Genomic DNA, 13,031 nt, shown 5'->3' with positions numbered 1-13,031 from the left:
CTCAGGGGCCCTGAAAACCCTCTGGAGAGATGCCCAAAGGGTCGGTGGGTTTCCTGGGGACACTGGGACGCTGCCCCGGGACGGGGGTGACACCGCTCCCCAGTGCGGGCTGTGGGGTGGCCCGGGCAGGACGGGCAAAGAGATGACTCAGCTTCCCGGATATGGGGTGAGCTTCAGCCTCACAGCCCCCTCACCCTCCTCACACCCCGGGACACCCTCGTCCTCCTCTCCCCCTCCAGGCCCCATCCACCCGTGCCACGAGACCCGCGGAGTCACCGGGTGGAAAACCCCGGGTGGGAGCGACGGTGCCGCCGGCGTCCCCGCTGTCCCCATCCGCAGCCCCGTGCACGGTGAGGTCCCGGGGGGCTGAGCCCAGCCCAGCCAACCCCCCCCCGATGTTTCTGCTCTGCCCGAGGCGCTCCCCGCAGCATCCCAGCACGGTCCGTGCTTGCGCCGGGAGCTGCGGGATCGTAACCAAGCGCCCGCTGGGCCGGCTCGTGGGCACACACGGACCTGGCGCCTCTTCTGCCACCACGACCCCCGTTCTGCAGCCCCTCTGCTGTGACACAAGAGCAGAATACGCTCGACTTTTCAACCGCTTTCTTCTGCCTAAAGAAAAAGCTGTGCCTTGCCCGAGCCAGTCCTCTTCCCTGCGCCTTACTGAAGGACAAAAGTCCTCCCCTGCGAACCCCGGCAGCGGCAAGGCCAGAGCAAGCAGTGCAGGGTGTGAAGGGAGCCCGGCACGAAGAGCGGACGCTCCCCAGCCCGTCGGGATCCAGCACCTCTCCCAGGGGGGCTCTTGGTGCCACCCCATTGCATCGCCCCCGTCCCCGCTCAGCCGCCAGCAAAGCCCAAAGCTGACACGACTCCACCTGCGCCGACGGCGAGACGGCGGCTGCTGCTCCCCGCAAGCCCAGCTCTGCGCACGCCCCACCCCGCTCCCCCAAAAGGCTGCCCTGCTCCCAGAGATGTGCACGCCAGCACCCAGAAAACGCCTGCTCTGAAGGGCGACCGAGCGCTGGAGTAAAGCAGGGCTCAAAGAAGCCACGGTTACTGGTCCAGACTGGGCGGGTGGCAGAGTCCCCAGGAGGGACTGGGCTGGCGCCGCCCAGCAGGATGGGTTCTGAGATGCCATGGGGCCCGCTGAGCGCCTCGTACTCACCCTCTTACATCTCTTAAACCCAGCTACAGAGCTGAGAGGGGCTGCGGTGCGAAGCCACCCTGCCTCGCGTGAACCTCGGGGCTACAGCAGCCGCAGCCCCATGGGGAGCGGGGAGCCCTGTGCGCAGCGAGGGACCCGCCTCACTCCCCTCTGCCCCGCACCCCGTGCCACCCGGCAGCATCTTTGGCACATCTTTGTCCCAGTAAGCAGCAGGTCTCTGCCCACTTGTAGCACCCTTTTATCTGAGAACTTCCCACGTCTGTGGAAATTTCCCTGACTGAAGACTTAACCCCTGAAGAGCGATTCTTTCAACGTGGAAACTGAGACAGAGAGGTTTTTGGGGACTAATTGGGCTGGACAGACTGGCTTAGATCAGAGCTGGGAAGGGAAGGTTGTTCCCTCTCCAACGACGTTTTAATTAGACAACACTGCTTTTCTGTCTGGGCATACATTAATTATACAGATTACCTGCAACGCGGGCAGGCGCTTTAGACAGTCCTGGCTGAACTTGTTCAGCTCATTAGAGCGACAGGACGGCAGGCTGCCGGAGCGACTGCCTTCAGGCCAGAACTGAGCAGGCGCTGAGGTTTATCAGACCAAATTCTAACGAGGTACGATGGCCGGGAGCTGGCGTCCTGTCGGAATCGAAGGGCGAGCTTTGAGAGCGCTGAGGCAGGCACACGTGGGGCAGCTTATCCCACGGCGGGTGGATTTTTCCATCCCCGGAGTTTTAAGATTGAAGAGTGAAGGGAGAGGCTTCCTAAATCGAAATTATTAATAGAGAGAAATTCTTCTGACCTACTTTCTGTTGCGCAGGAGGTCGGTGGTTGCTCCTTTTTTGACCTCTAAAAGCGCTGAGCGCACGCTCTTTCAGCAAAGCCCCTTCTGGGGACAAGACGTTGGTTCTCACAGAATTACAAATCCGAGAGGAAAACCCAGGGCCTGACTGAAGCCGCTCAGGTAGGGCTGAGTGGGTTTGCAAGGCAAAGTCTCACACAGACCTTCTGAAAGGTCCACCCGGATTCCCTGCCAATACAGGTATTGATCTCCCAGTCCCGGGGCAACGCTCTGGGGCAGGAGACTCTGCAGACGGCATTTTGCAAGGCGCTGGCTCCGCCAGCCGAGATGGCTTTGAAGACGGGAGCAGCCGCAGCCGTTGCATGTGACGCACACCCACAGCCCGCCGAGGAGGGGATAACTTAACTCCCTTTTGCGATACCTGAGCATGGGCACCGAAAGTTTGTTACTCCAGGATCGTGGGAGATTTTTTTGTGACTCCTACAAGAGACGCAAGTTTCTCATCTGGGCTTCACGCAAACAAAATTAAATTTACTGTTCAATTAAGTTCTGCTGCTCTTCATCTTGCCCAGCCTCTGATTCATCCAGCCAGCGCACAGAGTGCTCAGCTCCGACGAGAAGAAAGTCTATGAAACTACTAAAAGCGTATTTGCAAGAAACCAGGACAAACATTACAAGCTGATTTCCGTCAGCGATTGCGAACACGGCTGCAGCAAACACAGCTCAGGTACCCAGGGGAGTTGTACTGAAAAAAAAAAAAGTCCCAAGAAGCAGAAGTAGATCTTTTTTTCTTTTCAGTTGTGAAAAACGAAAGCCCCGTAACAGTTAGTCAACAACACTGAATCTGCCCTAGAGCACAGGATGGAATTAATAAGTTTGAAGGTTATTTCAAATACAAAGCAGGCATGAGATCTTGCCCACCTGAGTCGCATTTCTGGAGCGGGAGGGAAGAGATTTCATGGTCAAACTCCTTCGGAGGCATTTCATTTAGAAAGGACCAATATTTCTAGAAAGGACCGGTATTTCGAAAGCCAGACCCAAATGTCACAAAACTTGGACGGATGCACGCTTCCAATTACAGCCCTGCTCCTTGGTCAGATGCTGGAGTGGTCTTTGAGAAAATCTAATACAAAAACCTTAAGGTAAGCGACCTGCCTGCTCACACCGCGTGGCTTTGGTCGAGGCTGACATCATTTCAGCATGTTTCTTTCTTCTCACCCTTCTGCAATTGCTGGCAATGCACTCACTTGGGCAGAGAAGTACATTTCTAAGCAGAAATCGAGAACCTGCTGGAGAGATTTTCTGCAGAGCTGAGCTGCAGCAGGACCTGGGCTCTGGCGAGGCCCCGGGGCTGCAGGTATGGGAGGCCAGATCCAAAATACAGGATGGGGGTACTAAGGAGAAACAAGTTTTCTCGAGAATCACCCACCTACCTACCAGAAGGGTTTTCTTGCCACGGATTCAGTAGTTTTACATCACTTCGGGTTTAGAGAGGACAGCACTGCAGTGCCCACACTCTCCCAAGCCTCCTCACCTGCAGGCAGGACTCAGCAGTTCCCCAAATCTAGTCCCAAGACTGCAGTCCCCCTCCCTACAGACCACTGGAAATTTTTCCGTTGAAAAAAAAACCAATACCACCACACCTCCGAACTCAGCAACTCATCCACCACAAAAATAACCGGTTCCCCCTCAACCTCTAGACTCGAGCCGCGGGACCCCAGCAGCGTTGCCAAGCTCCGGCACCTTTTAGTCCTTTGTAAGCCCACAAAGCCTGCAGCCCTCCTCGCAGCCGACTGAAAGTTCAACCCAGTTGATGCTTCCCCGCTGCAGCACAGGAATCCTGCCTGGCCAGTCTAGCTAGATGCAACAGCATCTCCCACAACGCTGCCATTTCTATATAGATTAGGATTTTTATTTTTTTTTTAAAGTGTCTTTTTCAACCCCTGGTTTAGCTGCAGACACCCAGGTTCGCCGGGCGAGAAAGCGGACGCCACTTACTTTGCAAACTCAAAAGCTGGTGAGCGCGAAGCGCGGGGATCCGATCATGCTCTCCTCCTCCTCGCCAGCCAACCTGGAGAATCTTCTTTTACCCGGCGGTTATTCCTAACTAGGCGTTCCCGAACGTTTCAAACATCTCGATCTGAGCTCTCCCGCTCCTCTTCAGCCCCCGGAGCAGGCAGCTCTGAGCAGACACGGTGCAGCACACACCACAGCTCGCTTCCTGGCCCGCCGGGGTGGCTGCTGCACCCAAGGGGAGGTTGGGTTTCTCCCCGCCTTGGCTGCGAGCTCCCAGCACACAAGAGCACCCTCTGCCGCGCTCTGCTCCCCACCCAGCTGGTTTTGGTGCCAGCTCTCTATCCGCGGGGCAAGAGAAGGAAAGAATGGGTTGCCACAGATTGTCATTACCTTGCAAATGAACAACACCTTACAAGGAGAGAGGGGAGGACGGGGAAAAAAAAAAACAACAAAACAACTTTATTCACCAGTGACGTGAATTGTCTTGGGTGGGAGGCAGCAGGCGCTTGAATAGGAGACAAGTGAGGGTGTGGAAATCCCAAGGAAAGGTCAAAATACGATTCAGCTGAGACACGGGGTTAAGACACCCAATTCTCAAAGAGATGATGGTGTTAAATAGTGTCAGAGCACAGAGCAAACGTGAGAAATTTCCCTGCCCAGCTCGGCTCAGCACTCACGGGCCACTTCAGCGAGCACCCATGGTAAGCTAGGCACATTAATCCTCATCACCACTCAACACTTGAGTGTGGGAAACAAACAGTCATTTGTGAGGGAAGGGCACTGAGCAACCATTGTTAAACCCTCGAGCGAAGCCGAGCGCACGGAGAACACAAATCCAGAACAATGAAGACAGCACGGCCGATGCACTTCGAGAGGGACGCCCAAGTGCTCAGGGCAGCCCACGCCACCTTCACACCCACACCGTGCCCGTCCCAGCGGCACCCCAGCGCCTTCCAAGAGGAGAAGTCACTCAAACAGGTTTCCTGAAGACGTTCACCTTGTTTACTTTTGCTGTTGCTGTGTTTTCTGAGGTGTGTCTGCAGCAATGCTGAATCCCACGTGACTCGAACAACTCCGATTGTATCTCCTCCAGCCTCAGATTTTCTGACCCTGCAAGGAGGTGCAGCCCTGCCCGGGCTGACCGCTTTATAAGTTTCTTAGGAAAAGATAATTTAAAAAAAAAAAAAAGGTGGTACTAAAGGAGCAAAACTTTTAGTTAGAAAAATGATTCGCAGAATAAAAGGAAATCGACTTCTTAAATTAAAAGAAAAATGTGTCCTTAAGATACTGGCATGAAATCGCAAACAAATTTTCTTTTAAAAAAGCAATTACAATGTACAAGTCCCACCAGAAACAGAGTCTGATGAAACCACCATCTCCTCTGGGGCAAGGACTGGCTGCCAGACACAGAATATAACCTAGGGGGGAAGGCATCCTCCTCCCTGCCCAGAGACCCTCCCGGCTGCAGGGCAGGGCACTGCCCGCCTGGCCCGCTGCCCCCCCAGCCTGAACCCTCCCGCAGCAGGGCTGCACGGGGGGCACACCCAGCTCGCCCCGCCCCGAGCTCTGTGCTCAGCCGGGGCCCAGGCCCACCTGCATCTGGGTCCTCAGGTATTTTTAAGAAAAGGACCCCCGTTCAGCGAGCTACCTAGGACAGAAACACTCAAGTAACGATGGCAAAACTGACAAGGTTCCCTGCGGAGTCGTCCCGAGCTAGGAGGTTTGGGAATCCGTTACTCTGCTCTCTTAGGCCCCCAACTTTGGCACTCTACTTGTGGAACCACGCAGCTTTCCATGCCAAGTCAACGAGTTGGGCTATAGCATGTCCTAGGGATACTCTTACAGTCAAACTGATGAAATCTGACGCTGGAGGCCACTAGTACCCACCTCCAAGCTGCCAGTTTTCTGTCTATTCATTACACTCGGGCTATAAGGAACTGCTCCTCCAAAAAATGGAATTCTCAGATAAATCCCATAGCAAAAAAACAGAAGGTGGAGAGCAGCTGAAGCAATTTGCTGTTGTTTTCACCCACCACAAGCCTTTTCTGCTTCACCAGAATGTGCTCGGGACCCTGCCTCTGCTTGCGTTCGTCGGTTGGCTGCAAACACAAGTCACAGTTGATGGCAGGATGTGGGGCTCTCAAAGCCCCTCCCCAGCGGGTTCGTCGCCAGCAGTGGCATCCCCGAGCAGCCACGGACTCTGGATGGAGCTGCCACCGCAGCCGTAACAGAGGGAAGGAGTGCGCAAGAGAGCAGAGAATCGTATTTCTTGTAGCTAGTCCTTCCGCAGGGCTCAGGCTTATGGAAGGTTTCCAGGGCTGGACGGATGTGTGCTCCCCCCCCCACCACCTCCCAGCTGAGCTCAGAAGCATCTAGTTTTAGAAACTGCTGCTTTTCAGCCCAGTTTTTAGGCTGGGCAGCCTGAGGCCCAGAGGAGCAGGATGGCTCACCCAGGCTCTGAGGCCGCGAGCACAGGGGCTGGCTAAAAGGACAATCACTGCAGTCAGACGCCTTCCCTGGAGACTAGAACTCAGTCATCTTCTTATGCGTGTCTGCTTTCTTCTGCTCCCGCTGCAGACTGGCTTCCTGGGCCTGCAGCTGCCCCAGCTGTTTGTGGGCATTAGCCAGCTTCTCCTCCAGCTGAGCTGTAGCAACGCTGTGCCTGAAAGCAAAAAGCATTACAGCAACGTCATCCCGGAGGGTAAGATCAAAGGCCTGTCACCAGCCCAGGGGGGTTTGCCCTTTCCTGCGGGATTAGCACAAGTGACCTGCTGGAAGCCAGGAAAAACCTGATGCTCAGCACAACCTGGGCTAGAAAATGTCCTCCTGGGACGCTCGACAGCAGCGCTGCGGAGATGGGCATGAGAAGGAAAGGATGCCAGCACCTTTCCTCTGAGAGCTCCTCTCGTCACAGCCTGAGTTCCAGCCAAAGGACCTCAAACACATCTGACAGCGTCCAAGCTGATCTGAGCTAAAGTCTCTCCCCTCCACTTCCCCTTAGGTCTCACCCATGTTATGCTTCACTTGTTCCTCCCACACCTCATTTCAAGCCCACCCCTTCCCAGAAGCACCCAGAATTCATCCTGCAGTCCCAAAGAGCACGTTTTCCTACCGTCCAACGTTGCGTGCCAGGGCCTGCTGGATTCCTCTGATATCCTTCTGCGTCTGCTCAATCTTCTCCATCGTCTGGAAGAGGCGGACACTCAGGGCCTTCTTGGTGCTCTTGCTAGCGTGATAGATCTCTTTGCTGTTCCTCTCGGGCAGTGCCATCCCTCCAGCCTTCTCCCCACTACTCTTCCCTCGCAGTTTCTCATTCAAAAAGTCAAACACGTTGTGGGAAGGTTTACGGCTGCCCCCAGGGGATCGTCCAGAGCTGTTTCCCTTCGCTCGGCATTTCCTCGATTTCCCTGGGTCCAACTTCCCCTGTTTCTTCTTCTGAAGCACCTCAGCACACTGGTCGAGGGACTTCCCCCGAGGAAGTACCACAGCCTGCACCGGCTCCACACGGCCCTCGGCGTTCTTCCCTAACCCTGAGGAGAGACAGCAAGAGATTACTGCAAGCGAGGACAATCGTCCTCTGCAACTCCCTGCCAGGAGGGGGCAGAGAGGGGGGGTGAGTCTCTGGAGCCAAGGCCCCAACGCCAGGCCCCGAGGGAATGGCCTCAAGCTGCCCAGGGCAGGGTCAGGCTGGCTCTGAGGAAGGATTTCTGTGCAGAAGGGGCTGTTGGGCGTTGGAATGGGCTGCCCAGGGCAGGGGGGAGTCCCCGGGATCCCTGGGGGGGTTGAAGAGTCGGGCTGAGCCAGCGCTGAGGGATCTGGGGGAGCTGGGAACGGTCAGGGGGAGGGTCACGGTTGGGCTGGAGGAGCTTCAGGGGCTTTTCCAACCCAGATGATTCTGGGACTGTGTGACATCCCCTCTCCAAGTCACCTCTCGCCACAAGCTCACACCAACAGTCACAAGCTTGGAACGAGCAAACAGGCTTTTGAGGTACAGAAAGCTGTAAGTACCACCCAAGGTAAGGGCAGCAGCAAAGGCCACAGCGAGGTGGATGCAGATGCTACGACAGGAGCCTCCTACAGCAGAAGAAAGTGATAAAAAGCCTGAGGCCATTCATCAGGCCGGTTTCTGTGAAACTAGGTTCAGCCTCACAGTCTCAGCTTCTCAAGCCAGGTTCTTCTTAAAACTGGTTTGGTTCCTCTGGGAGAACTAGAGACGAATGCAAGTAGCAGATTGCCCTCCTAAAGCCCCCAAGGCTCAATACAATTTGTGTAGTGAGAAGCTAGTTCAGCAGGCTTTGAAGTCTGCGTCTAGAGCCAGGAGATGCTTTAACACAGACATCAGAAGCTTCATAGCAGTTCCCTTCTACCTGAAGCCTTTGAACGTCTCATACAACAGTTCTCACGGCTTTAATCATGAACTTGACCACGGTTCCAAATGCCTCCCATTTCTGCTATTACCATACAGGGGTTGGTGCACACATACGCCTGTACTTCGATTAAATAAGTTATCCCTTCTCATCTTCTAACATGGCTGGGATTTGTCACATTGCTTGAGCCTTATTAATCCGGCCCCTCAGAAAAGTTTCAGCCTCATCCAAAATCTTGTTTTTCTTAATTAGTTTTAGGATCCATCAAGGCAGTCAGGCTCTCGCAGCACCCTTCTCCCCTCACCTTTTCCAAACTCGTATCCCATCTGAACGAGCAGTTTGGAGCCGATACCACGAGTATGGGCTTCCCAGCCACCGAAAGAGGAGCTGCACGCTGGAGTCCATTCCCCATTCTCTGGAACTCCCGAATCTACCACTGTGACATGGAAGGGATGAATCAGCGAAACACAGAAACAAAGCTGCTACACAAAACCTTCCTCTGGGGCACCCCCCCAGCACGAAAACCCCTCACGAGGCAGTACAATAAGCTTCTCCCACCCTAGAACTATTTGTCTGCTCCTCCAGCCTTAATTAGTTCCTTCTGAGCTCTCACCTTTTATGAACACTGCGTAGCGAGTCACTTCAATGGGAGACCTCATTTGATTTAATGCACATACCATCCACAGTTCCAGGCAGAATCATCCACATGTTTTTACACTTCCTTTCCTTCCTTCTAGGATGGTGATACAGGCTGACACGTACCGTCAGGGTACAGTGTTTGGCACAGTGGCATGTAATCCTTCTTCTGTGCCTCCAGCTCATGTCTTTGGTACGAGACTCCTCTAGGCCACAATGCTAATTTTGTGTTATTAGGATCCAATAATCTCTATTATCCTAAATTAAAGAGCTCTAGGACACAACTTTGTCCCTGTGACATTAGTGTGGCCCTAGCACAGGGACAGTGCTGTGTAATCTCAAAGTAGTCACTTGGGCTCTCTCTGTGTCAGCTTTCAATAGCGAAACAGGGCATGGCAGCTCCTGTGACCTCATCGAGGCACTGGACGGACCAAACACTCTCAAGTTCTGGGGTCTTGTGTGCCCTGGAGCTGCACGGAGCTCCCAGAGGTGAGGAGTCTCCTAATTCACTTATTAGCTCAACCCAGCCAGGCGCAGGAGAAACAGACTTGGAGCCTGGAACTCGGCTCTAAAATATCACACCCTCTTCTTTCATGTGTTGCAAGTTCCCATGGAAACCTCCAACCCTCATTAGCCCAGTAATTTGCATAAAAGAAATATTTTAGCTTGCAATTGTAACATAATAGCTAATTACCATTCTCTATCTTTCAGCAACGTATGAAGCGATTAGCTACTCTTTCATCAGAGGTGAGACACTTATAATGAAAGCTCCAGGAGAGTAATTCAGTAGCTCCCAGAGAAGGGCAAACCTAGATCACAAGTTGCTCTTGCTCACGCCGTCCCTCCTCTCTTACCTTTAGCATAACCAGAATCATCCACGCTGTCGTCATCAGACTCGGCAGATTCGGCACCATCTTCGCTTCGCAGTGGGGGAATGACACTGTCCCCTTCCACAACAGCTTCCTTGAGCAGCAGGGAATCAAACTTCACCGTGTAGTAACCACTGTCGATGTCTACAGAAGGAAAAGCAAGGAACAAGAGTTCCAGTATGTCTCCAATATGCAACTGGCAGAGGGCTTTCTAAAACAGAGGTAGCTCCAGTGAGGCACAGTGGGAGAGGGGCAAGGCCCAAGGCAAACATGTTTTAAAAAATTCTGGTTTTTCTTTGTGCTTTAGATTTCTGTCTGGGAGGGAGAAGCACCCACCGCCATGAAAAGCTCTTTCCACAATCCCTGTGTTGATACTTAAAGGTTTATTTCTAAAAATGAAGAAAGGTGGGCTGCTGAGGAGTGGAATTAAAGAGAAGTTAGACATGCTCCACTCTGACCTAATAATAGTCAAAGAAAGATGGAAACAGAACCTAAACCCTCGCCCTTCGCAGGACTCAGGGAAGCCAGTATCAGCAGCCGACGGGCAGGGCCAGCTCCCCTGGCTTCTGTTTAAACAAGAGCAGATTATTGCACTTCTAATCTAATACGCATGCAAATCCCCACGATACTTGTCTCTTCCCCTTTCGGTGCAGTTAATGTAGTCATTTCCTTCCCACATTCCTGCTCTTATGTCTCCTTTTTAATTCTAACACTCTCCTCTTTTCTAGCCTACACCCTGCCCAAGCCTGACAAAATTCAGATCGTTTTGTCAGCTACGTCAAGATTTTCAGTTTAGGGATGCAGTTACATAGTTAATGTTTTTCTACCATTAGCCAAAATGGTCAAGTTTTACATTCACTTAAGCATCAGCCTTCGTTTTCCACACAGAATCCTGGCCCGAACCCGACTCACCGGTTATTTTTGCCGTGTACCATATCCCATCGCTGTGTTTCGCCAGGCAGGCCGAGCCCACCCCCAGCATGCTCAGGTTGGGCTCCTGGAATGGCTGAAGCTCTTCCACAGAGACCACCTGGCCGTGCGAAAACCTGCCCGGGAGGGTGGAAGAGGAATTATCTCTACCTCATTTAAGCAGGCTTTCAACAAAAATTCCTTCCTTCCTTAAATGTAAATGAGTTGTCAGTGGTGATGAATCTTCACCAGTCATTACTGAAGTTTGATTGTGAGTTATTTCAATGACACAACTTACTCATTTTTCATCTTAAACGTATTATTTGCGTCACGTAACAAACAATCCATCCCGCCCCAGAGAATTAAGCTCTCCTTGCTAGTGACACATCCAGTAAAAAAGTTCACAGGACCTTTGAGATAAACAGGACCACACAGACACGCAGGTCTCTACTCCAACCTCATGCTCCAAGCACAACCGACTTCAAAGACCGATCAGGTTGCTCAAGAGTTAAATTCTGAAGATCTCCAAAGATGAGATCTTCAAAGGAGACTCTACAGCCTCTCTGTGCAACTGGAACGTATGCACTATCAACAGACAAGCTATGGTGTGTTTTTTTTAAAAATCCTTAATCAGTTATTAATTTAGCCACTTGATTGTAAAATCTCTCCAACCTTCCCATGGGATTTTCCATTTCATCTCTGCATTAGCTAAAGAAAACAGCCAAACTGACGTCACTGTTTACCATAACACATTTTAAAAAACATAAACAAAGGCAAACTTTCATTGAGTGAAAAAGCCAAACAGGGTACTTTCAGAGAAGGTTTATCCCTTTGAACCACAAGGCCTTTAGCTACAGGAAGGACATAAGCCCCTTCCCACCCCTTTTCTCTTTTTTACCGACAGTTCTCTTTAAATCTGCATTTGTCATCCAAGAAGAACGGGCACGGCTTCAGAGACTTGTGAGTTGGATAGAGGTACAGCACTCTGACTCCTGCACTGCCATCTTCCAAGTCCTCTGTCCCCACAATCATGGCGTTATGGTACTCCAGGGTCCCCCAAGAACTGTAGTAGGGGGCTTTAACCTTCATCCCACTTAATTCCTCCTCCTCCTCCTCCTCTCTGTCAGACTCCTCTTCCTCTTCACTGCACTTTGATTCGGTTTTGTCATCAGTTACTTCATCTCTCTTTGATATCTCGCTGTTATCAGCCAAAGGCTTCTCCTCAGTTCCAAGCTCGGCAATGGCCTCCTTAAAAGCAGCGTACTCCACATCCTGGCCAGAACTATCTGGGTTGGTGTCCTGCTCCAGACCTGGGGAGGAGGAGGAGGAAGCATTTGTATCTAAAGTAGCCAGAAGTTTGCTCTTTTTAACAGACACCAGGCTGGATTCAGTCAGTTCTATTAGCTGCTTTAAATCTTCCTGCAACTGAATCAAGTCCGACTGCTGCGATGGGTCCAGGCCTGCCCCTAAAGCCAGCTCCACTTGCTGCAGCTGGGCATTATAGGTCTGAATGGCTGCTTCCAGACTCTCTTCATCCATTATCAGCAAAACAAAGGTGTGTTTAACTGTGTCCTTTCCGGGAACTCAGAACATGCTCAAAGAGTTTACTTAAGATGAGCAACTTTTTGGATAACAAGCCCTCGTCCGCAGAAGCTACCATCTACCCCGCCGTCCCGCTTCTTCCCTCGGAAGTGACCAGGCCGATGCTCCTGCAGCAAAGAGGCGGCGAAAGGCGATGAGAGCCCGAGGAGAGGCCAGGCCAGGCCCTGCCCTCCCCCGCCACGGCGCCTACCGGAGCCCACCGGGCTCACACACGTCACCGCTTCTCCCGTGGCTTAGACACTCGCGGCGCGATCCCTCCAACGCGGGGCCGGCAGCAGCTCCCCAACCTGACCCTGCCAAGGCCGCTCCACTCACCCCTCAGCTCCCCCTTCCCCTACAGCGCCGCCGCCATGACACCCCACTCGCTTCCGGCCTCCGCCCCGCCCACTTCCGGCTTCCTCACAACGCGCTACGCCACTCAGCCGCGAGCCTGCCCCCTCTACTGCGCCTGCGCACAAACGGGAAGGTTGTCCTGGGGCGCTGAGCATTCTGGGAGTTGTAGTCCACCCGGCCCTGCCGCACCGCCCCCGCCGCGGCGCGAGAACTACATTTCCCAGAGTGCCGCGCGAGGGGATGGCGCCGGCGGCCGGCGCCGGTGGGCAGCGCTGAGGAGCTGTGGCGGGAGGTGTTTGCGGTGCCTGGTGAGGGGCCGCGCGTTGCGGGCGCTGTCCT

At 53.2% G+C, this 13,031-nt stretch overlaps 3 protein-coding genes across 4 annotated transcripts in view; 1 reads left to right on the top strand and 2 right to left on the bottom strand.

The window, feature by feature from the left end:
* LOC113487609 overlaps window positions 1-246 on the bottom strand; it is a 2,151-nt gene extending 1,905 nt beyond the window's left edge. The window contains exon 1 of the mRNA XM_026862292.1: window positions 184-246. Coding sequence (XP_026718093.1) covers window positions 184-246 — 63 coding nt within the window. The remainder of the gene's footprint in view (window positions 1-183) is intronic.
* The window catches only part of ARFRP1 (ADP ribosylation factor related protein 1), a 25,832-nt gene that overhangs the window by 802 nt on the left and 11,999 nt on the right, over window positions 1-13,031 (top strand). The window contains exon 2 of one of the 2 annotated variants that reach the window (XM_026861989.1): window positions 301-305. The gene's annotated coding sequence lies outside the window, so the exon portion shown is untranslated. Of the gene's footprint in view, window positions 1-300; window positions 306-12,923; window positions 13,001-13,031 lie in introns of those variants that run through there. The other variant, XM_026861991.1, reaches the window with a different exon arrangement.
* On the bottom strand, window positions 4,394-12,713 carry ZGPAT (zinc finger CCCH-type and G-patch domain containing). Its single transcript, XM_026861988.1, has 6 exons — window positions 11,656-12,713; window positions 10,761-10,894; window positions 9,834-9,992; window positions 8,648-8,779; window positions 7,089-7,506; window positions 4,394-6,638 (listed from the first exon to the last, which is right to left on the bottom strand). The coding sequence occupies exons 1-6, from the start codon at window positions 12,294-12,296 to the stop codon at window positions 6,500-6,502; spliced, it is 1,623 nt and encodes a 540-aa protein (XP_026717789.1). The 5' UTR covers window positions 12,297-12,713; the 3' UTR covers window positions 4,394-6,499.

The sequence above is a fragment of the Athene cunicularia genome (genome assembly GCF_003259725.1).
Source record: "Athene cunicularia isolate RWA chromosome 20 unlocalized genomic scaffold, athCun1 chr20_part1, whole genome shotgun sequence".
Classification (NCBI taxonomy): Eukaryota; Metazoa; Chordata; class Aves; order Strigiformes; family Strigidae; genus Athene; species Athene cunicularia.
Note: the sequence above shows the minus strand (reverse complement) of the source record. Positions and strands in the feature narration are given on the sequence as shown.